The 22,211-nt window shown below is 53.8% G+C and overlaps 5 protein-coding genes across 5 annotated transcripts; 3 read left to right on the forward strand and 2 right to left on the reverse strand.

The window, feature by feature from the left end:
* Positions 1-8: 8 nt before the first annotated feature.
* KVR01_006772 (uncharacterized protein) lies at positions 9-2,531 on the reverse strand. Its single transcript, XM_044791612.1, has 2 exons — positions 1,885-2,531; positions 9-1,823 (listed from the first exon to the last, which is right to left on the reverse strand). The coding sequence occupies exons 1-2, from the start codon at positions 2,477-2,479 to the stop codon at positions 193-195; spliced, it is 2,226 nt and encodes a 741-aa protein (XP_044644203.1). The 5' UTR covers positions 2,480-2,531; the 3' UTR covers positions 9-192.
* Positions 2,532-3,057: 526 nt separating this feature from the next.
* Positions 3,058-6,157, reverse strand: KVR01_007031 (uncharacterized protein). Its single transcript, XM_044790424.1, has one exon. It carries the CDS (start codon positions 5,895-5,897, stop codon positions 3,216-3,218), a length of 2,682 nt encoding a protein of 893 aa, XP_044644462.1. The 5' UTR covers positions 5,898-6,157; the 3' UTR covers positions 3,058-3,215.
* A 206-nt stretch (positions 6,158-6,363) lies between these two features.
* On the forward strand, positions 6,364-14,855 carry KVR01_006559 (1-phosphatidylinositol-3-phosphate 5-kinase). Its single transcript, XM_044791222.1, has 3 exons — positions 6,364-6,740; positions 6,831-14,250; positions 14,330-14,855. The coding sequence occupies exons 2-3, from the start codon at positions 7,042-7,044 to the stop codon at positions 14,681-14,683; spliced, it is 7,563 nt and encodes a 2,520-aa protein (XP_044643990.1). The 5' UTR covers positions 6,364-6,740; positions 6,831-7,041; the 3' UTR covers positions 14,684-14,855.
* Positions 14,856-15,327: 472 nt separating this feature from the next.
* KVR01_006582 (uncharacterized protein) lies at positions 15,328-18,108 on the forward strand. Its single transcript, XM_044786056.1, has 7 exons — positions 15,328-15,629; positions 15,775-16,233; positions 16,292-16,818; positions 16,875-16,999; positions 17,078-17,376; positions 17,437-17,538; positions 17,633-18,108. The coding sequence occupies exons 2-7, from the start codon at positions 15,837-15,839 to the stop codon at positions 17,818-17,820; spliced, it is 1,638 nt and encodes a 545-aa protein (XP_044644013.1). The 5' UTR covers positions 15,328-15,629; positions 15,775-15,836; the 3' UTR covers positions 17,821-18,108.
* Positions 18,109-19,236: 1,128 nt separating this feature from the next.
* KVR01_006827 (uncharacterized protein) lies at positions 19,237-21,189 on the forward strand. The gene is made up of 2 exons (XM_044785151.1): positions 19,237-19,720; positions 19,832-21,189. The coding sequence occupies exons 1-2, from the start codon at positions 19,444-19,446 to the stop codon at positions 20,650-20,652; spliced, it is 1,098 nt and encodes a 365-aa protein (XP_044644258.1). The 5' UTR covers positions 19,237-19,443; the 3' UTR covers positions 20,653-21,189.
* Positions 21,190-22,211: the final 1,022 nt, after the last annotated feature.

A 22,211-nucleotide genomic window follows, 5' to 3' on the forward strand; every position in this document is an offset into this window, starting at 1 on the left:
TCCTCGTATAGGGTTCTATGAGCTTGTTTTCTCTATACCAGCCTTGATGCGACCCCCCTATATAGTGGTGTTTGATATACAGTACAATAGTCTCCACAGTTGTCATCAAATCTGGCAACAGCCTTCCTCTATCTTGTCTTTGACCCCCTTTCACATCACCCACGACGATCTCAGAACTGGCCATCCCGGGTCCTACATCTCGTCCCCGCTGAAGTCGTCCTGGAAGACGGCCTTGACGAGCTGCTTCTTGTTGATCTTGCCCATGGCATTGCGCGGGATGTGGTCGACGACGCGTAGGACCTGCGGGATCTTGTAGTTGACGAGGCGGCCCTTGAGCGCGCGGCGCATATCCATGGGCGTCCAGCGGCCACCTTCGGGCCCGGCCTCCTTATCGAGGATAACGACCGCGCCGACCTTCTGGCCCCACTTGCCCGACGGCACAGCCAGCACGGCTGCCTCGGCCACCTCGGGTAGCGACAGCAGCTCGCGCTCGACCTCGAGTGCCGACACCTTCTCGCCGCCCGACTTGATGATGTCGGCCGACTTGCGGCCCAGGATGAAGTACATGTCCGACGAGCCCGTCCAGTCCTGGCTCGGCAGCCGGTCCGCCGCCTTGCCCGCCGTCGGCACCGGCCGCCGCACCGCCACATCGCCCGTCTTAAACCACTTCCCACCCCCGGCATTGTCAGCCACAAACTCGGCTGCCGTGGCCTCCGGGTTGCGCCAGTACTCCTTGAACACGGTCGGCCCGCGAAGCTGGATCTCGCCGGCGCGCTCGCGTCCCTCGGCGTCCGTCTCGTCGCCGTGGGCAATCACCTCGCCCGAGTCGACATCCACGAGACGGGCCTCGACCGAGGGCAGAGGCCATCCCACGGACCCGTCGACGCGGTCGGAAAAGTCCAGCCCGCATGAGAGCGCCATGCCGACCTCGGTCATGCCGAAGCGCTCCAGGAGCACGTTCCCGTGAGAGAGGTCCTTCCAGGCGCGCTTGACGGGCGTCGGCAGCGCCGCGGACCCAGATATGCACAGGCGCAGGTTGGCCGGGGAGATGGCCTCGCGGGTGGCGGCTTGCATCCGTGGCGAGAGCGATTTGTGGGTGGCGAGCAAGCGGGAGTAGACTGTCGGTACCACCGTGAAGAACGTGATCTTCTCTTGTGGCCCGTCTGAGTGAGTGTTGTTGCCATTGGTGGTGCCATTCGTAGTAGCATTGCCACGGGCGTGGCCGTTGACGCCATTAGTGGTGCCATTGACACCGTTCTCAGCGGATCGGCCGTTCGTCTCGGCGTGCTGCTCGTGCTCGTGCAGGAAAGGAGCGGCGAAGCGTTTCCACACGGCGTCCGCATTAAAAGGATAGAGGAACTCGATGCTGCTTCCGGCAAAAAGAGGGGCGAGAATCGCATTGATGGTTCCGTGGATGTGGTGCAGCGGGAGCACGTGCAGCAACCGATCCGCAGGTGAGTACTCCCAGGCTTTGAGCAGGGACCGCGCCTGAGCGGTCATGACGGACTGCGGGATCAGCACGCCCTTGGGTCGGTTGGTCGTGCCCGAGGTGTAGAGCATCATACCGGCCTCGCCTGGGTCGTCACCTTGCAAAGATATCGACTCGCGCAGGGACGAGCCCGGGTGCTTAGGGATCTCCACGTGCCTCGGCGGCGACACCAGGGGCAGGCCGAGGGTCTCCTCAGCCTTGGCGGAGAACTTTGCCGACGAGAGCAGCAGCAGGGCCTCGCTATGCCCTAGAATGTATTGCAGTTCTGGTGCTGGGAACGCTGGTGACAGCGGCACGGCTATGGCCCTGGCTGCCAGAACCGCGAGCCATGTGACTATGAAGGATGTTCAGCGCAAGTTCGTGAAGGGCGGTGGAACGAACTATATCGAGCTTACCTACATAGTCGTAACTGTTCTCGACGAGGAAGGCTATGCGCTCGCCGTGGATGTCGTCCCTCCCTGCGGCTTCAAGCAGCCGGTTGCGCATGCGGCACACATCGCCGAGCAGCTCGCCGTACCTGAAGGTCCTCTGGGATGCCGAGTGGACCACCACGGTCGAGTGTGGGTCATGGCCCGAGATTGCCTCGAAGACGGGCAGTCGAGGCAGTGTCGATGCCATCCTGGAGAAAACAAAGCCGAGCCGGTACACAGGGCTGGGCCGTGGGTGGTTGTGGCGGTGGGGAAGCCCGTGGCCCAGACGACGAGGAGCTGGTGGTGACGTTGAGATGCTGCAGCTGCAGCTGCTGCCGAGTAGTCTCCTTGTGGTCGCGGACAGCCTCAGTGAGGGGCCAATGCTCATCATGAAGGGGAGGGAAAAGGTGGGCAACAATCTGGGATAAGACCGGGGATATATCAGACAATCGAGTGCGCGAGTGACTGGCTGCCAGACTGCCAGACTGCACGCTCCGGTTCTCTTTCCTGTCAGGGAACTCGGACGATCTGACAAGGGTAGGTCAGGGTTTGGTGTGCTTTGGAGTTGCCCGTTTGCCATGTTACGCTGCCCGATCGGCCAGTCGGGCCCATTATTTGAGACGCCGATGCCGATACCGACCAACCACTCTCCCAGCTGCCGTCCGACCTGCCGCAGCCCCCAGGCCCCCAGGCAGCACCTCTGCCGGACCCCCACCGCCTGCAAGAACGGCTGCAACACTGCAGCCCTGGGGGTTGCAATAGATCTCTCGGTTCCTGACGCCCAGATCAAGGGGTTTCATGGTACGTGGTATATTGAAACTTGACTGACATGCACACATTTTCTCAGCATGCACGCAACATGGCCGTGGCATTCCCTGTAACTCAGAATACAGGTCTTTGGACTGAGCATTCCGGCGACCGGGCAAGACTCGGGATGGACTGCCGAAAATGTTCCCAATGTCAAGCTTCCCTCCCGAATCTTCGGCATCCAAAACTATAAGACGGCCCCAACAGTTGGGCTCTTGTTGGCCGTGTCATGCGCGTCCACACAAACGCGCGCGCCGATCAGGCCCTTCCATTGAGATCATGAGCTTTCTTGGCTACAATAATTTCAATAATTGCAAACATCTCAAAACAACAGCAAAAGGTTCATCGAATCTCAGGGTTTGCGAATTTGATAAGGGTATCTGACCTGCCAAAAAAATAAAATGAAAATAAAAAGTGATGCCACGCCACTGCGGCCACACTACAATGTTGGTAAACGTGTATCCCGACTCAGAGAAGCAACCCAGCACCAAACTGTAATGAAAAACAGGCTACTTTGTAGTTCCTGGGGTCGAACCGGGCGTCTTCTTTGACAAGAATTTCTTGAAGTGCTCCACGTTCCTTTTGCTCCGTTGCTCTTTTGTCTCCCCCACCCGTGGCTTGAACAAATCCAAACTGGCGCGCGATCTGTTAGATGACGCTGGGCTCCTTCTGGCTCCTATGCTCGGGCCGATCGATGTTCGGGACGAAGTGCTTTCGTTCTTATGGATACGCCCCCGACCCGCTCCATCATGTTTCAAAGCTGATGCTGCCTGCTCTTGCACGGGGCGCGCCTGAGAGGCCACGGGGCTTCTTGCCACAGACTGCCGAGGAGCTGGTGGCATGGGCTCTTCGGACGGCCGATCAGGCGTGTCGGGTATCTCATATACTGCTTCTGCCTGTGTCATGAACGCTGGCTCGTCGTTGTTTGCCGGTTTCGACGGTGGTAAGGCTGCTTTCTTGACGGGCGGATCAAATGACTCTGACTCGTCTTCAGAGGATTCGGCCTGTGACAGAAATGCTGGCGAGTTCTGTCTGGCCGCCCTTTTGGAGGGGGCATATGTGGCTTTGTCATTGGCTGACCTATTGACACTCGCAGTAACGCTCGACGGCGACGATGACTGCAGTGTCGCTAGAAACTTCCTCTGACTAGATCCCAACTTGAGAGCTGAACCAGCAGTTGTGGCTGCGTCGCGGCGACTCTGGCTCTGGTTCGGGGACTTCCTGCTCGGAGGTGTCCCCGCAATCCCTGGGGTGGCCTCTCTCAAAGGGGCGCCTCTGTCCTGAACTGTTTCTGGCTCCTGAGGGTTGAATGTAGAGTGGGTTCTGAACATATGAGAGCCCTCTGATACAACTATATCTTCTGGGGGCGAGCTGTCTGAATGGGCTTCCTCCACTGTTTCGGTGTATTGCCTTTTTCGAGAGGAAGCAGGCACTATCGTGGTCGGTCCGTCTGTCTCCTTGGGGTCGTGATCTCCAACCACTGCGGGTGCTATGGCTGCCACTGGCCCAGGAGAAGAAACGTGGAATTCTGGCGAGCACCGAGGTTCAGAAATATCAGAATCTTCTGGTCCTAGATGCTCTTCTCGGCCCAGATCCCCATCATTTGCCACGTGCTCATCACCATCGTGCTTCAAATTGGCTTCATCGGTCGATTCAGGAGGCTCGGAGTCGGCCAGGATGGATTCCCTGACTTGGCGCACTGCGATTGAATGTGCGTTCAAGATTGCAGACAAATTGTCTCTTCGGATGATCTTCTTGGCGTAGACTATGTCTTTGACATTCTCATTATACCAATGTATGGGCTTGAGTACCTCCTTGTACTTTCTTCGCTGCGCCTCTTCGTAGTAGTCCAGGTACAGCGTCGAATTCGCCCGAACGAAATCGTCGTACAGGAATTCTGGGAGTGCGCGTTCAGACTCTAACCTTTTAACAGCTAGGCACGCCCTGATGAAGGCCCTGGTGCTCTCTTCATAGTCCGGATACGCCGCCCTGAAATCCTCGTATGGCGTGCGATGAGGCACGGTGTCTTCACTGTTGGACTGGGGTGATATGACAACGTCCAGATGAGCTGGCTCAGCGGACGGCTGCGCCGGGGCCGGGGGCATGGACCATCCGGAACCCATGTGTCGAAGGATGTTTTTCTGCTGTGTGGGAGTATCGCGAGGGCGGCCTTCGTAGGTTGGTGTGCAATTAGATGAGCTTTGTTCGTGTGGCCCCCCTGCAGACGCCGCCTGCAGAGCACCACCAGGCTGATGTTGGAGCACAGCAGCCTGCGAAGGGAAAGATGGCATGGAGGCACTCGCGCTTGAAGTGTTGGAACCGTCATGGGTTTCCATGGGTTGCGGCCTCGGCTCAAACTCAAGAGGTGGCTCTTTTTGCCCCGTTGTCTCATATTCTTTGTCCGAAGGCTCCATCTCCTCTACACGCCTTCGCTTGTTGAAAGGGCGGACTGTTATACTTTCGGCTTGGCGTGTGTTGCTTAGAGTGGTTAAAACAGCTTCAGCCTGAGCAGATGGAGGTGTAGCGGCTGGCAGAGTCGACTGCGTTGCCGCTACTGGATTTGCACCACGGTTGACTGGAGGCTGTGGTTTCCCGCCAAGGGCCGAGAGAGGCTCATACGGCACTGTGTCACTCTGGGCCGAGCTACTTGGGGTGCCACCACCCAAGGAGATGTGTGGGTATTTCCTCTTCAGAAGATCCGGCTGAGAAGGCAGCTGGTCTCTGAGTGATGAGGTGAGCTCTGGCTGTTGGGTAGGTTGGACCAGGCGATCGCCAGGCGGAGGACGAGGCGGAGATGGAGACCAGGACATCTGCGTACCCCAATTATCGCCGACCTGGTCTTCCTGGCTGGCTCGAGGGCTTGACGGCGGCTCGCTCTTGATCAGCTTGGGCGGTGCGCTTGATCCAGCCGAGTGGGGCCGAGCGAGACTGGGTTGTTGTGACGGCGGCCTCGAATGTTTGCGTGCATAGAAGTCTTTGACATTCTGGAGGACCTCTGGAGGGACATTGGCCATGCCGTGGGGCCCCTGGCTGAGGCTCTCGGACCAGGCGTCTGACCTCTCCAGCAAGTGCTTTTGCGCGCCTGGGATCTGAACATAGCGGCGCCTGATCAGGCGATCTGCCTGGACAAAGTCCTGAGAGAAGGCGCTGGTCATGTTTGTCAGGCGCGAGGGGCGTTCCACTTGAATCATTCGAGGGCCGCCAACAGCAGCGTCGGCATTGTCGCGTCAGGGCCAAACCATCGGCTTCTGGTAGATCACGGGCGTGAGTGACAAAGTCAACGCGACCGATAGAGTGAGGCGCGTCAGAGCAGGCGCGATGCGTGCCCCTGCAGCTCTTCCCAGCGGGACCTCCACTCGCTGTCATGTGCTTCTTGGCTTTGCAAGGTTTGTACGTTGCACGTTGTACTCGGTACTTGGTACCTACCGAAGTGCCTAGGCGGACTCGACAGGTGAGTAATATGTAGTGTACTCGGGGCCGCATGCCCAGCAGGCCTAGGCCCAGTAAAACTTGTCGGTGACTTCCCCAATGACGCAGCAGCCTCATGCCGATCCTTGCCCCGCGTTACGGTCGCACTAGGGGAGAGGAAGGACGACGTTATGGGCGGCTTATTACGGTTCCCGTCCCGCCCTGTCAGCCCAGTACATAGGAAGACCACTGGACTGCCCAACTAATCGTTAGTGCCCGGGTACAGCTTCCTTGACCTCGACCAGATCCAAACGGGCCTCCATCCCTCCTCGTGCGGCAACCTTGGAAGCCAGGCTCACACGCGACCTCCGTTTGTGCATTTCTCACCCAACTCAAACACGGCCGCGTCCCAGGCGTTGCCACCGCCCCTCACTCTCTCGCATATCAGCCAAACACATTCATCACCCCTGCGACCCGCTTCTACGCCTGCGCCCTGACGACAACATCATGAAGCTGTGAGCAGTCAGGCAGTCAGTCTACTCCATTCGCTAGGTAGACACGGACGGCTGGGGAAACGGCGTTCTGAACACGCAGTGCTCCCTCGCATTCCCAGTGATTGGTCTGATGTGAGCCTATTGATTCCCAGTTCTATTCCTCCCTCCCCACCACGACAAGCATGTGAATCCAGACACTGACGTAGCATGCGTGGTTGGTAGCGAGTGACCCCCGTCATTCTATCCTCTCCTGAAGCGACTCTTCTCCGATCTTGGAGCCATGAATATCTGTTTGCCGATCATCCACGTCGTTCGGTTGCCTTGACCTTCGCAGGACACCTGGTGAGGAACCGTCCTAGACACGCCCGGCCGAACAGCCCTCCAATTCAAAGCACCGACAACTGTTGTATCAGTTGTGATTCCAAATGACGAGATGGATCCCACATATCCGCCAAGGACACCTCTGTCCCCCGCGGCCGCTTCTTCGTTCAGCGACCTCAGATCTCGCCGTGACTCTCTCAATTCCATTTCGGCTACTTCTCAAGTAGATAAAGAGCAGATGGCACAGGCGCTAGACAAGATACATACCTCTGCGAGCCAGTCCGACGTCTTGACCACCTTCAACGACTTCGCCCCGCCGCCCGCCTCCGCCCCCACAGAAGGCAAGGGCTCTCCCGGAGAGCTTGTGCATCAGGGTATCAGCGGGCTTTACAGTCGCTTCAAGGAGGCTGTTGGTGTGGGCGGAAAGGCAGCCCTGCAAGAGCCAGAACTGACGGAGCGCAGCGAAGGGCTGTCCAAGAAGGGCAAGACGTCTCTGGGGTCTTTGAAAAGTGCAGAGGGCAGCGCGAGCCAAGTTGCAGACTATCCACCCAGTGCAACACCATCGCATGCGCCAGCCCCAGCGGAAGGCGTCTCGCAGCCTCCACAATCATCCAAGGCATCCTCGATTGCAACGGTTAGCACAGCAAAGAGTGCGCCTAGCCTCCCGAAAATAGTCAAGGGCGCTGCACCCTCGGTCGCCGCTACCGCCGTGGCACCAATCACAGTCAGCGCCTTCAAGGACAACGATGCGACGCGCGGGGTTACGAGTCGTGTCGAGGAGACAGGCCGGCGGACGACACAGATGCCTGAGCTCAAGACCACAAGCGCGTCCAGGGGCTCGAGTATTTACGATCCATCAGATGCTAGGAATTTCTCCCACGGGGATCTCCTTACCAGCCCTAAGGGTGCGCGGAGAGACAGCTCATTCAGTCACGACGCTGCCTCGGATGATGCGTCCTTGGGCCATGTCAAGTCAAATTCAACTGCTGGTGGGCTTGAAATCCCTCATGCTCGTCAACCAAGAGACAGTCTCAAGAAACCGGCCGTAATAGATCGGATAAGTCGGTCCAGGGCATCAGCCGGAGGTCATTCGAGATCATCGTCTGTAGAAGGTACCGCTGAACCAAGCCCCATCAATATGTCGGCGCATGGATCTGTTTACCATGAGTCCTTCGGTCATAATGAGAGACCAGAACAGATCCACGGCGGCGGCATCAAGATCCCAGGCACAACCGCTGTTGAGGGGCCACCTGGAGGTGTCAGCAACCGTTTGGAGATGATGAGAAAGCAAGTCCTCAGCAAGGAGTTTTGGATGGCAGATGAGACGACCAAAGAATGTTTCCAGTGCGGCGCGCCCTTCTCGGCTTTTCGGCGAAAACATCACTGCCGAACCTGTGGCTGCATTTTCGATTCCAAGTGTACCTCAACTATATCTGGCCAAAGATTCGGTGTTGCAGGTAATCTGCGAGTCTGCAAAACCTGTCTGGATGTCATAAACAGCAGGTATGACAGCGGTTCTGATTCGGACAATGACTCCTATCTGCCTGCTATTTTTCGGTCAAATCCTCTGAAGCCTGCACCTTTTGCCAAGGCAAACATGGACGACAACATGAGCATTTCTGAGAGGACAGAGGATCATGACGATAACCGGATGGCGACAGCTCCAATGATGGCAATCCCGGCCATGAGGAGAACCGGGGGTGATTCCGCAAACAGACGGTCTGCTATTCTCGAAATTGACGCCGCTCCACAACTGAGTCGGCCGAGCTCATCGCGCTCGTTGAGGTCGTTGGCCGCAAACAGGCCGCAGTCTTCGGGTCATAGGAGGCACCATTCAAAACATAACCTGCTGAATCGCCTGAAGGGCTCCCCAGTACAAGACGACTCCGCGCCATTCCGCAAGTCAGCCAACGAAGAACTTCAGAGGAAACCCAAGCTGCCGGCCTTCCATGACGACAATATTATTGACCCTGAGCTTGCCCCATACATGTCTGACGAGTCGAGCGGCGATGAGCAGCAGATGAGCATATTTGCCACAATGAACAGCAGTGATATCACGCCTTCTAGTCTCGACCCTGACAAGTCAAATTTCGGTCCATTTCTGAGCGCCGGTCGCAGGCACAAGGCACGAGGAGAGAAGAGCATCAGCGGGTTGAGCTTCACCAGCCGTGGACCACCAGATGACAGTAATGCCGGTGTCACGGTGATCAACCATGGGAGGCCAGGCCGACGGAGGAATATGAGCACAACGAGCAATACCGCTCATCATCTTCGATCGCCTCGGCCGAGATCTGGCATATTCAGAGGTCCAGGGGCGTCTACAGAGTCGCTTGCGATATTTGACCCGACCACACCCATTGAGCCGACGTCACTCATGAGGAGCAATACCATTCGGAAGAAGTCAACACAAGACGATGAACTACCCGCAGCCAGCTTGCAGCATGTCCAGACACTTTTTGGGCAACTGCTTCAAGACAATGGCATCCAAAATCCCCTTGCATGGGAAAAGGCACTGATACCGATACTTGTTCGATGCTCAAATGATGTAGACCCTGACACCCGAGTTGGCGACCTGATGGACATTAGACACTATGTCAAGCTTAAAAAGATACCAGGAGGGAAACCGGGCGACACAAGCTACGTCTCTGGGGTCATATTCACCAAGAATCTTGCTTTGAAGAGCATGCCCAGGCGAATACTCAATCCTCGCATTGTCCTCGTGTCCTTTCCTATAGAGTACCAAAGACACCAGCAACAACACTTCATGAGCTTGCAACCGGTTATCGAGCAAGAAAAGGAGTTTCTGCGGATGGTGGTGAATCGCATCATTAACCTTCGACCTCATGTCCTCCTCGCCCATAAGTCTGTCTCAGGAGTCGCTCTCCAGTACCTCTCGGAGGCTGGTATAGCTGTCGCATACAATGTCAAGCTTGCCGTCATCGAAGCCGTGTCTCGGTGCGCCAAGGCGGACATCATCGAAACGTTGGACATGCTAGTCTTGCCTACACAAGTTGGTCAAGCGGGTGGATTTGAGGTCAAGACCTTCGTGAACAACAGCTTTCCAGGTCGGAAGAAGACATACATCTTTATCTCCGGCTGCAAGAAAGAGTTGGGCTGTACCATTGCTCTTCGAGGTGCCTCGACAGAAGTGCTCAGCAGGATGAAGAGCGTCACAGAGTTCATGATCTACGTCGTCTACAACTTGAAATTGGAAGCCGCTCTGCTCCGAGACCACTTCGTATACATGGGAACCGACCCAGATACTGCTCCGACACCATCGAAGGATGGCCTTGGTCAAAGCCTCAGATCGCTGCCAAGTTTTGAGAACAAGAGCGTGTTGGGGACTTTGTCAACCAATGGCGACCAACCTGCGGACAGCGAGCAGAACACGCTATCTCAGGCCGACTCGGACCCAAAGACAGAGGAAAGCCAGCATTCTGATCCCATGCCGCCGCAGCCCCCTGAGAAGACCCCAAGTATGCTTTCACTGCACTCCGCTCATTCAACACATGACAGTCACATTCCCGAGGATGTACCAGCACCGCAATTCTACAGCGAAATGGTCGCGAAATATGAGACCAAAATCCTATCTGCTTCGCCATTCGTCAAATTCACGCAGCCGTACCTGCTCGTCAAAGCTCGAGAGCAAGAGCGCCGGTTGGTGTATCTGAAGCGGCTACGCGACCAAGACATGATCGAGGAACTAGGGGAGAACGAGAAGGCCAAGCCACAAAAGTTCCAACTCATCAAGCCCGAAATGGTGCACAAGATCGGACAGAAGGCTCCTCGACAAATAATGGAAGTGCTACACGCGGTCCACGACGCCGAGTATGACAAGGCTCTGTACAACTATAGAACACAGACTCGGCAGTGGGAAAACTTCATTGCAGGTGCTCTCGACCTATTTGACCCTTATTCGCACCAGAACATTGTCGTCCTTTACTCCGTCATCTGCACAGAGACGAAAATCCCGTGCTCTGAGCCCGGGCTGATCGCGTTTGGCTTCTACCACGACGACCCTGCCGACAACATGGACCCGGATTGCACCTTGGGCCAATATATTGAAGATCTCTGCGGAAGTGCTGACTCTATCTGCCATGCCAATGGCTGCGATCGTCAAATGGCTGAGCACCATCGTACGTATGTCCACGACGAAGCACACATCACTGTGTTCATCGAGAAAAACGCCCCACTGCCGTTCGACCCGACCGTGCTGAAAAAGGGCGAGGCGATACTGCAAGATGGGGAAGATCCAGACGATCCCATCTACCTCTGGAGCTATTGCAAGATTTGCAAGAGAGACATGGGTTTCGGATCTTTATCGCCCACTGCGAGGAAGTATTCTTTTGGAAAGTACCTCGAGCTATCGTTCTGGGGCCGAGGACTGAAGTGTTGGCCAGACCTGGAATGCCCGCACGACTATCAGAAGGAGCACATCCGTTATTTCCACTACCACGACACGTCTATGAGGGTCCACTTTGATCCTATCGACCTCCTTGAGATCATTGTACCACGCACCCGCCTGACGTGGAAGGTTGATAACGATTTGAGGCTTAAAAACGACATCTTCACCAAGGAAGAGCAACGGTGGAACCGCTTCATGAATTCTGTCAAGACTAGATTGAAGAGCATCCGGATCGACAGCGTCCTCCCTGAAAAAGCTGACGCCTGCAAAGCTGAAATCGAGAGACTCGGTAAGAAAGCCTCAGAGGACCAGCCAAGGATGATTCGCGAACTGCAAGCCGCCTACATCAATTCAGCATACTACGAAGTCATCCCACTCAATCGCGTTGTCCGCACAATGATAGAAAGGGTTGCAGAGTGGGACTCTGCCTTTGCCAAGTTCGAGGCCGATTTCCTATCTGACAAGGATGTCAGGCAGATCACCATCAATCAGTTGAAAAAGATGTTTTCTGACAACGACTCCAAAGAGTCCCTGCCAGTTTCCGCAGATGGTACCAGCATTGCTTCGGCGGACACGGACGAGAAGACTTCGCCACCGACGACTCAGAATTCAGTCATCGAGATGAATGAAAAAGCCCAGAGTGAGCCTCACTTACCTGCTACTTCACCGAAAGCGGGTGAGCTTCCGGATAAGGATGAATCCTTACGGGAGGAAACCAATGCTGGTTCTGTGGATATCGAGGCCCCAAAGCCAGAGGGCAATGATCCCAGCCCAACATCGTCTGGCCATCCCGTTCCAACGAAGGACGAGGAACCAGCGCGGGATCGTGCGGCTGAGCGAACTGGTAACCTTGAGGTTGGGGACTATGATAGCAAGCAGGAATCAGCTGTTGAAGAGTCCACCATGCCTCAGGTGGACGTTGACGAGACCAAGGCAGACGCTCCGCCGTCTACGGAAGCAATGGACATCCCTGAAACGCTACCAGCCACCCAGATTCCCACCCCAGTGCATTCCAAGACACCTTCCCGAAATCATTCTCGGTCCACTTCTTTGCGGCCCGATTCCTCGCTCTCACTCACAGAGAAGGTCGAGCATTTACGGCGCCAGCAACGAGAGGCTGTTGCAGCAGAGCCAAGCGGTGGAAGAGAAGGCAAGGATGCTTCGAAGGTTCCAGAAAAGGGTCCATCTCGTAGGGCGGGATTGACAGTGTCGCCTCCGATCACTCGTGCCATTTCTCAGCCAATAGGTGTGCTCCCTAGAACGCAGACGGGCATTAGCAGGCCACTTCAGGCCAATGTGCCAAAAAGTGCTGAGCTTCCTGCAGGAGGTGACTCACGGCGTATTTCAACTGCCGAATCCACCAAAAGCGACAAATCCAAGCTATCGGATCGGTTTGGACTTGCAGCTCTCAAGACCAAGAAAGCCGGGGGATCCTCCATCCCGCGGTACGTTCACAAAAGGAAGGAGACCAAGGTTTCGAATCTGGCCCGACATTTCGAGCAATTGAGCCGTGAGTTTGAGAAGGAGCGCATCCGGGACCGCAAGCAGAGAGCCGCCAAGCTTCAATCATCTCGGGCTTTCTTGCCACGTACATCGGCGAAGGCGATAGTAGAAGTCTATGACGACGTAGATCAGGCCGTCTTGGAGCCAGGGCCATCGGATGATGATCATTTGCAGGTCAGTCAGCAGAGCCAAACAAAGATGCCAGATTTCAATCCGGATGATCCGCCAACCGCACCCGAGTCGGAAAGGACGTCCGATGAGACTGTTGGGGATAACGATACGGCTGGTTCGGCCGAGCCCATCTCTCAGCCTGACAGCACCAGCACTGAGCATGAAAGCGAGAAGAAGCCGGCCAGTCCAGTTGGTTCAGACGACGAGGCCGAGGGCGTGGCCGGCAGCGATGCCGAGGGTTCACTTCTCGAAGATATCTTGCCCGATGTGCAAGAAATTGCAGACTCCCTGGACTCGAGCGAGGAGATACCTCTCGAGTTGCCCAAACACCAAAAGACCAGCCTCATGAAGATGCTCACAACGTTCTGGGCCGAACGCTCTGCGAGTGGCTGGCCCCAGCTTGACTACCCCATGAACTTTACGGACCACATCTTCACTGATTCTGATGTCATTGTGAGGGAAGACGAGCCAAGCTCTCTTATCGCCTTTGCCTTGGGATCCGAGGATTACAAGGCCAAGCTAGCAGTCATTCAAAGGCAATGGAAGATGAGCGAGCAAAAGGACAGCGAAGGCGAGGCTTTCAGCGACACCAAGTCTCTCGACCCGTCGGAGCCTGGTGACGAGTTCATGGGTGAAGAGGAACTAGAGAAAAGCCTGTTGCGCGCTACAGGTACGCATTTGAAGTACCAATTCACTGAAGGCTCAGCGAAAATGCTCTGCAAGATCTTCTACGCGGAACAGTTCGACGCCCTACGCAGGAAGTGTGGTGCGGCAGACCGTATCATCGAGTCACTGTCGCGTTGCCTTAAATGGGACTCCAAAGGCGGCAAAACCAAATCAGTGTTCCTGAAGACTCTCGATGATAGGCTGGTGATGAAGTCGCTCTCACCGATCGAAACCTCCGCATTCCTGCGCTTCGCCCCAGCATATTTCAACATCATGGCTGAGGCCCTATTCCATGACCTACCTTCGGTGATCGCCAAAATGCTGGGCTTCTTTCAAGTGATTGTCAAGAACCCTGCCACCGGTACGGAGATCAAGTTAGACCTGCTGGTGATGGAAAATCTGTTCTATGACCGCTCGCCAACGCGAATTTTTGATCTCAAAGGATCAATGAGGAACCGCAAGATACAGTCCACCGGCGAGCAGAACGAGGTCCTGTTGGATGAGAACATGGTCGAGTACATCTATGAAAGCCCACTCTTCGCGAGGGAGCATAGTAAGAAGCTTCTCAGGGCATCTGTAAGTCTTATCCCGCATTCAGGGCTCTGGCCATCCAACGGCCCGCAGGGTTTTGTTGAAGAAGCTGACACATCAACAGGTCTGGAACGACACGCTCTTCCTGGCAAGACAGAATGTCATGGACTACTCGCTCATGATCGCAGTCGACGAGTCCCGTAAGGAATTGGTCGTAGGCATCATCGACTGCATACGTACCTACACGTGGGATAAACGGCTGGAATCGTGGATCAAGGACCGTGGGTTCGCAGGAGGTGGGAGGAACAAACCAACGGTCACGTCACCAAAGGAGTATAAGAGCAGGTTTAGGGAGGCCATGGCGAGGTACATACTGCAGGCGCCGAATTGTTGGCACCATTTTGGCGTTCCTGGCCTCGGTTCGATTGAAAGGGGTTTGCTAGAAGGGCCAAGATCGGCCTTTGAAGGCGATGCTTGAGGCAGAAAGCTTTGTACTCATGGATGCATGTGTGGATATGGGCAGATAGGAGGACCACGAGAACGACTGCATGAAATGGGGCGTGTGGCATATTCACAGGCGTAAGGGGCTTACTATGATACCTAGGAGAGCATAGCCAGCGAGTAATGGCATTCTGGTTTGTTCCCGCGGAGAGACTGTGTGCACAGCAGGGGCTGCCGTCTCCCTTGTGGTGACTGGCCAGATGGATGTAAGTGAACGCGAGGTTCATGACAGATCTGCTTTCAAAATTGGGCACACTCACTCTGGGGTCAACCCCGCGAATGTCGATACCCGCAAGGGAGATACTAGTACTAGGCGGGGTTCCTATTCATGCCCATGCTCTTGTTGCAACTGTATACGGTCGGCATGCTCCTGCGGCATACGGCCACCAAGGCCACATCTCGTAAGAAGCTCCCTGTATTTCTACTATTACCCCTGCATTCTGCAGTACTACGTTCACGTCGGATGGGTCGCCCGAAGCGGCAAGTATTTTCACGGCGCATTCTTGATCACTGTTTGCTAGGAACCATTCAACGAGGAGTGGTTCCTTCTTGCCGCGGAAGAAGAACTGAGGAGCAGTCTCAATACCTACTAAGTAGGTACTCTGCAAGGTCTGGTTTGTGGCGCACTCAAACACTTTGCTTCTGTCTCGGTCAGCTTTTGGGTCGCATGGCGCGCGGTGCGCATGCCATCAGTTGACACAGTCGCACCGCGTCAGGGGTCTCGTTGGCGTGAGGAGCACAGCGTCGATTATACCCTATGATTCCTCATAAGGGCCTGACACCGTGTCCCCTGCCTTTCGGGTACTAAACAGGGTTGGTCACCTTGTAAGAAGAGCGCGGTCGAGCACCAAGTCGCCTCACCTAGATCTGTCAGTCAGCTCTAGACGGGCGCAGGGGGGACTCCGGGGCTAGTTGTTGCGGCTGTAAGTCTCTGTGAGCCAGATCAATCGGGTGACTGGAAGGCGCCACCCTGTTTGGCCTGTTCTTAAGACCCAGGCTTGGGGCTTTGGGACAAGTGCTTGTTTACTTTCGACAACTGGTATGTTGCAAAAAGCCTGACATCACAAGAACAGAAAACAACACGAACAACAAGAACAACAACAAGAACAACAACAAGAACATAAATCAACATGTTCAACCTACCAGATGGCACAACTTGCCTCCTCCTCGGCGTGGCTCTTCACCTTCTAGCTTTGAGGAAGGGAGAATGGGATCTTGCCGTCTTCAAGATGTTGGCTGCGGCAGCAGTCGGACCTTTCGCACTTGCGGTATGGCAAACCGCCCTTCACGGCGTGACTTTCTCATCGGCGCTCCATAGATCATACTATCTTGGCGGAACCTTGATTTCGGGCATATACCTCAGTATGACCGTCTATCGACTCTGGTTTCACCGGCTGAGGCGTTTTCCTGGGCCGTTCCTGGCCCGAATCTCAAGTTTCTACATCACGGGAGTGGTGTTCAAGGGACATCAAGAGTACTTAGAGCTCGACAGACTGCATAAAAAATACGGTGAGGTGGTCAGGATAGGTTTGTGAGACCATCCGGGAATAAGGAGCAAGATCGATACTGACAAGAACCGATCTAGGCCCGTCTGCCCTGTCCATCGCCGACCCGCAAGCCCTCCACGCGGTCCACCTCAACCCCAGGTGCCTCAAGGGTCCGTGGTATCAAGTCCTCGCGCCGGATACCTCTGTTCAGACTGACAGGGACGCCGCAAGCCACGGGGCAAGGCGGAAAGTCTGGGACCGAGGTTTTAGCAGCAAGGCGCTGCGAAATTATGAACCGCGGGTCGCTCACTACAGTGATAAACTTCTCGCCTGTGTTGACTCCCACGTGGCGGATGGCAAAGCACGGCCGCTAAACGCCTCGTTGTGGTTCAATTTCTACTCTTTCGACGTAATGGGCGACCTTTCCTTGGGCGAGAGCTTCGGAATGTTGGACCGCGGGGAGAGCCACTTTGCTATGCGGACACTTCATGGCTTCATGTTCATGATTGGGGTCTTCTCTCACGTCATGTGGGCGTTCCGGGTCATTTCTAACCTTCCCATTGTAGGGGCTGAGAACGTGAGGTTCAAGGCGTGGGTCGCGGAGCAGGTCAAGAAGAGAATTGAGGTGAGTCACTCCTACTATGACGAAGAAGCGGTGGTTATACTAACACAGCTGGTGAGAACCCACCGGAAATCCCTGATGTGTTTAGCTGGATCATCGAAGAGTACGATTCCAATCCCAATCGAACAGAGCAGGAGAGGCTCAATCTCACCGCGGATGGTCTTACCATCTCTATCGCAGGAAGGTATGTGATTGGTGTATGATGGGCAATAGTGGACGTGGATGACTTTGAGCTTCTGCTCATGACTGACACGTCTTCCAGTGACACAACGGCAGCCGCACTCTCTTGTCTCTTCGTGGAGCTGGCCACGCACCCCGAGGTCATGGAGAAATTACAGACAGAGCTCGATGCGTTCCTCCAGGAAAACTCGGAACCCGACGCATATGCCCTTTCGAAGCTCAAGTATCTGCAAGCCTGTATTGATGAGGGATTGCGCGTGATGCCGGTCGTCCCATCAGGCCCTCAGCGTGTGACACCGCCCGAGGGCTTGCGGATCAGCGATAACCTGTTCATCCCGGGAGATACAATCGTCCAGGTTCCGACCTATACTTTGCACAGAGGTACGGCACTTGCTCTGAGCGTGAAATCATAGCAACCATAAGCTGATATGATCTCAACAGATGAGCGCAATTTCGTGTGTCCGAACGACTTCATCCCCGAGAGATGGACTTCGAAGCCCGAACTGATCAAGAACGCATCTGTTTACTCACCTTTTTCGATTGGTAAGTCCTAACAAGCATTCCTCTTTCATTCAAAGGAAACATGTCGCATATCCTACCTTTCTTACCTGCGATATAGCTAACGTACCTTGGTCAGGCCCGTACAACTGTGTTGGAAAGCAGCTTGCCTTGATGGAGATCCGCAAAGTGACTTGCAGTATACTGTGTCGTTACAACGTGGGTTTGGCTCCCGGTCAGACGAAGGAGGCATTTGTGGGAGGTTTGGTCGATGGCTTCACCACTGCTTGCCCGAAACTTGATCTGGTATTCACGCTGAGAGAGTGAGACGGCACAATGGCGAGGTGCGCAACTCATCGCAGCTGGGCAATGCAGGAGCTTCTGGTCAATACAGCAATCGTTTATGGGTGATTGATTAGCCCACAACGTTATTCTTGAGACAGAATCACCAGACACCGAAAGAGAATCACCTTGCATTCCACCTGCCGAGCCAGTAATGCCGTGCAAAAGAAACTACAATTTAACTCATCCGGATCGTCGAGACTTTCTACATAAAACAATTAATTAGCGATTTCAAGGACACCAGCGGCTCGGGTGTCTACAGGTCCATAACGCGGCCACGGCATCTCCCGTAATCTCTTATGGGGCAACCTCCTATAATTACTAGGCCAACTTCTTGGGAGATTGCCTCTTGAAAGATGGCTTAGATACTGAACCGGTGTCTGCAGGCAGCCCGCAAGAGTTACGGAGGCCCGCAAGACTTACCTCATTTTCAAGACTTATCCTTAATATAAGAGTTACACCTACCGTAAGAGTTACCCTTTCGCAAAAGTTAGAGTTAGGTGTAGAAGTTACATAAGGACTTTTAGGAGAGAAGTAGGTATGTACCTAAGGAAGAGGTAGGCAGTTATAAAGAGATAGTCATGAAGAGGTATTTACGAAAAGGAAGAAGAAGAAGAAGACAAAGAAAACGAAGACGAAACAATACTCTAGGGAAGGCTAGAGAACGAATATTAAAAAACCTTAAAATCGCTCTAGAAGAAGAATCCTTCTCGGCTATCCTCTACACCTAGGCAAGCAAAGCAACTTTTAGATCATTAAAATCTTTTTATGTGACTTTTACACCTTAATCCTCTAACTCTTATAGAAGGGGTTAACTCTTATGGTGGGCGCAACTCTTATAGTATGCATAACGCTTGCAGAGGGCCGTAATGCTTGCGGATCCCCCCTATTTACCAGTACGGTATAGGTCTATAAAAGAGCATCCTATAGAGGGTATTTATTTAGATAAGAGGTCCTTAACTAATAGCAATCTACTGTCATACATTAAATTTATACTTAGTAGAACATCTGTAGTAATAGTATGTTATGACTCTCTATAGTGTAAGGGACAGGACTACTGTAATGGTGTTTACTCGCATGGCCCTACTAGTCTCCGGGGTTTGTTGATAGCAGAAGGGCTCGCCTAGGTACCTAGGTACCCATGTAGACTGAAACACACTCCTATGCAGGGCCGAAGGTTGTTCTTCTGCGCAACACAATCTCACATTGCACTGTTCCGTTGTCCCAGATAAATTAGTGTGGTACTTCAAGCTACTGGGGATATTTTTATGTGACCGAGAAAAAGTTGTTCTTCTCATGCGTTGATGCATTTGCTGCTAGCCCCATTTGATGGTTTCGCTCTTGGCTTTTATGGGCTCTGGGCCAGCCAATAGTATTCGATCTGACATCAGCAGCTGACATCTTCATGGTCTGATGTCCGAAGACGTCTCACACCTTTGGGCAGGACTTGCGTGGATGGTGTGCAGGTCTGCTCCGTCCTTACGGTCTTGTGCCAGTCTGCTGCTGTTATGGTCTTCGCATGTTGAATCATCGTTGATGAGTACGAGTGTCAAATTTCTATAACCTCTTCCAGCATCTACAGTCGTTTTGAAAGAAAGTCTCAGCACAATGTCCACTGCCTTGCCACACGGGACAACAGAATCTGTCCACTCTGGACTTCCGTCTTTGCCAGATGGCATCACCCCTATATGGCTTACTCATGTGCTCGGGGACCAGGTTAAAACTGTGGAAATCACCAAGGTTGTGCATGGCACTGCGAGCAAAGTCTTTGTCACAGTTTTATATGATGCTGAAAATGCATCCGCCATGAGCAGACCAAAGTTCCTGTGCATAAAGGGTGGCTTCAACCCGAAAATCAGAGTCCAGTACCCTTGGATTGTCCAAGGTGAGCGTCACTGTTCATCTGCCGCTCATCCACGTCTTTCTTTGTTTAAGATCTTCTTATAACCTAAATTTGAGACCCATACCTAGGTAGCGTGACTAATGTCCCTGGTAGTCTACCTTCGAGAGGCCGACTTCTTCAGCAAAGTGGCGCCAAAACTGGCCAACATCGACCTACCCAAGTCATATTGGGCCGGCCATAACGGTTTGGACCAGGGAATCGTCATCATGGATGATCTCGCTATACGGGGAAGCCAGTTTGGCGATCCAGCCAAGTCGTGGCCTGTCTCAAAGGTACTGGCAGGCGTTGAGCAGCTCGCAGCCCTCCATGCGGGAACATGGAACGCCAAGGGAGAGAATTATCCGTGGCTGACGGCCCATTACGACCAGGCCATCCTATCCTTAATGGAGACCTACGACGCAGTTGTCCTTTCCGATGATCGACCAAAGGGCATCCACGACTATCTGAAAGACCAGGGCCGCATGACAGCCGTGTTGAAGAAGCACTACCGTTCGAGAAACCCCAATTTTCAGTGCATAGTTCACGGGGACCCTCACACCGGAAACACATACTTCTTTGAGGATCAGCCGCGCTTTCTCGACTGGCAGATCATCCACATCGGCTCGGCATTCCACGACGTAGCATACTTCATCGGAGGGGCACTGGCCATCGACGACAGGAGGGCTCACGAGATGGAGGTCCTGGACCACTATCTTGAAAAGCTCGCTAGTTTCGGCGGCCCGGCTCTATCGAGCTCGCAGAATGACGTCCTTGTGGAGTACCGGAAGTCTTTCCTTGCGGGTGTCGGGTGGATTATGTGTCCATATGTGATGCAGCCTAAGGAACAAGTCCATGCAATGGCAGCGCGATATGCAGCGGCCTTGGATGACCACAAGACTATTGAGCTTGTAGAGTCGCTGAGCGATGCTGAGTGAAAATCTAGCTCCAAGTGCCCAGGTGCTCAGTCGTATTCTCTCGTTTTCTAGACCGGCTAGGTCTCTTGCTTCTACAAATCTGCAAAATTTAGAACACAGTTGGGTTTCAATTGAGCCATGACAGGTGAAGATATGGCCCCCATGGTGTGACGGTGCGGGCTTATAGAATGCCGGGAAGTAAACAATTTGAATTGGTCATCGTGGTCTTTTGGCCGAGCGGTCTGTTGCGCCAGCAGTCAACGGAGTTCCCACCGTATCACAAGGCTTCATTGTAGCGGCTTTAGAAGCTGGACTTTCTTTGGGGATTCAAGTACTTGTTTCCATATCTGGTTGAAGGCACGCGATTTCGGAAATTAGTGGACAGACGAGCTCTGCTCAGATGCCCACTACGCGGCCACAGTACCTCTCAACCATCCTCCTATGGGATTCCCTCCCGTGCTTAAGTAGAATACCCTCCTATGCAACGACTTTCTGGAGAGAAACCTCCTATTAATTTCAAGATAATTCTTCAGTTAGCTCAAGCTATAACGACTATATTATGACATATCCCTAAAGTTCCACTTCTGAAGGGGTGGATGGCTGTGATATGGCCATGGTACAACTGATGGGTATCTGTATATTTATATGGAAAGCACTTCATCTTTATCCATCCCAGCACATCCTTGAAGCACCCAAATCCAAAACAAAGCTAGGATAATCTAGTCTCATGGATACACCGAATCGCTACCTAGGTAAAGTCACTTGGGCGAACCAAATATTCTGATTGTTCATGTCTGTAAGCAATCTCGAGTGGTTTGGTCAAGGCCACCTAGGTACACGGAGCCTGCAGAGAATCTTTGGAAATCGAGGGTCTATCCACAGAAATGACTGGGTTACTAGCTAGCCACATCAGACTTTCAATCCATTTCTTGAAGCGTGATACTGCTTCTCCATAATAGCTGCTGCCATCGGCGCCGAAATTCCTTGGTCCAGCATCCACGCTGGTCCGTTGGCTCCTAGTTGCCACTCTCTTGTGCAACCTCTCCTCTAGGAGGCCAATGTCGGAAGTACGGCACATACTCGACATGGGCGTATTCATAGCCGTCTACAGGTGTTTCTCTGCAAGAGTAATGCCCTGGTAGAGTGCTTGTGTCTGATTTGACGGCATCTGCTCAAGAGCCTCAAACGCGTATTCTTGGTTGCGTATCTCTGCTCTTCGTTCTGTTGACAATCCGAGCTTGACGTCGGCAATAGGGTGGCTCGGGTTACTCAGGGGTCTGAACTTCTCTGCCCCCTACTCCAGCAGTGGCTAAGAAGAACCGAGACCCACGGGTAGGGGGAAATACGAAGTCAGTCACAGCACAGCCGTCTTGGCGGCAATGAACGGGTTTTGCAGCGTGCCAGTCAGCCGATCAACAGCATATACATGTCAAAAATATATTGATTATGTTCCCCTACTTCCCATGTCCCTTTTACTGCTTCAATCCTTCTCCAGTTTGGCATGATTCACTGAGTATAGACCGCAGGTGTACTGCCTCCTGCGCCATCAAGAACTTTAACGCAGAGGGATCCGGCCAACA

The sequence above is a fragment of the Diaporthe batatas genome (assembly GCF_019321695.1).
Source record: "Diaporthe batatas strain CRI 302-4 chromosome Unknown Contig00007, whole genome shotgun sequence".
Classification (NCBI taxonomy): Eukaryota; Fungi; Ascomycota; class Sordariomycetes; order Diaporthales; family Diaporthaceae; genus Diaporthe; species Diaporthe batatas.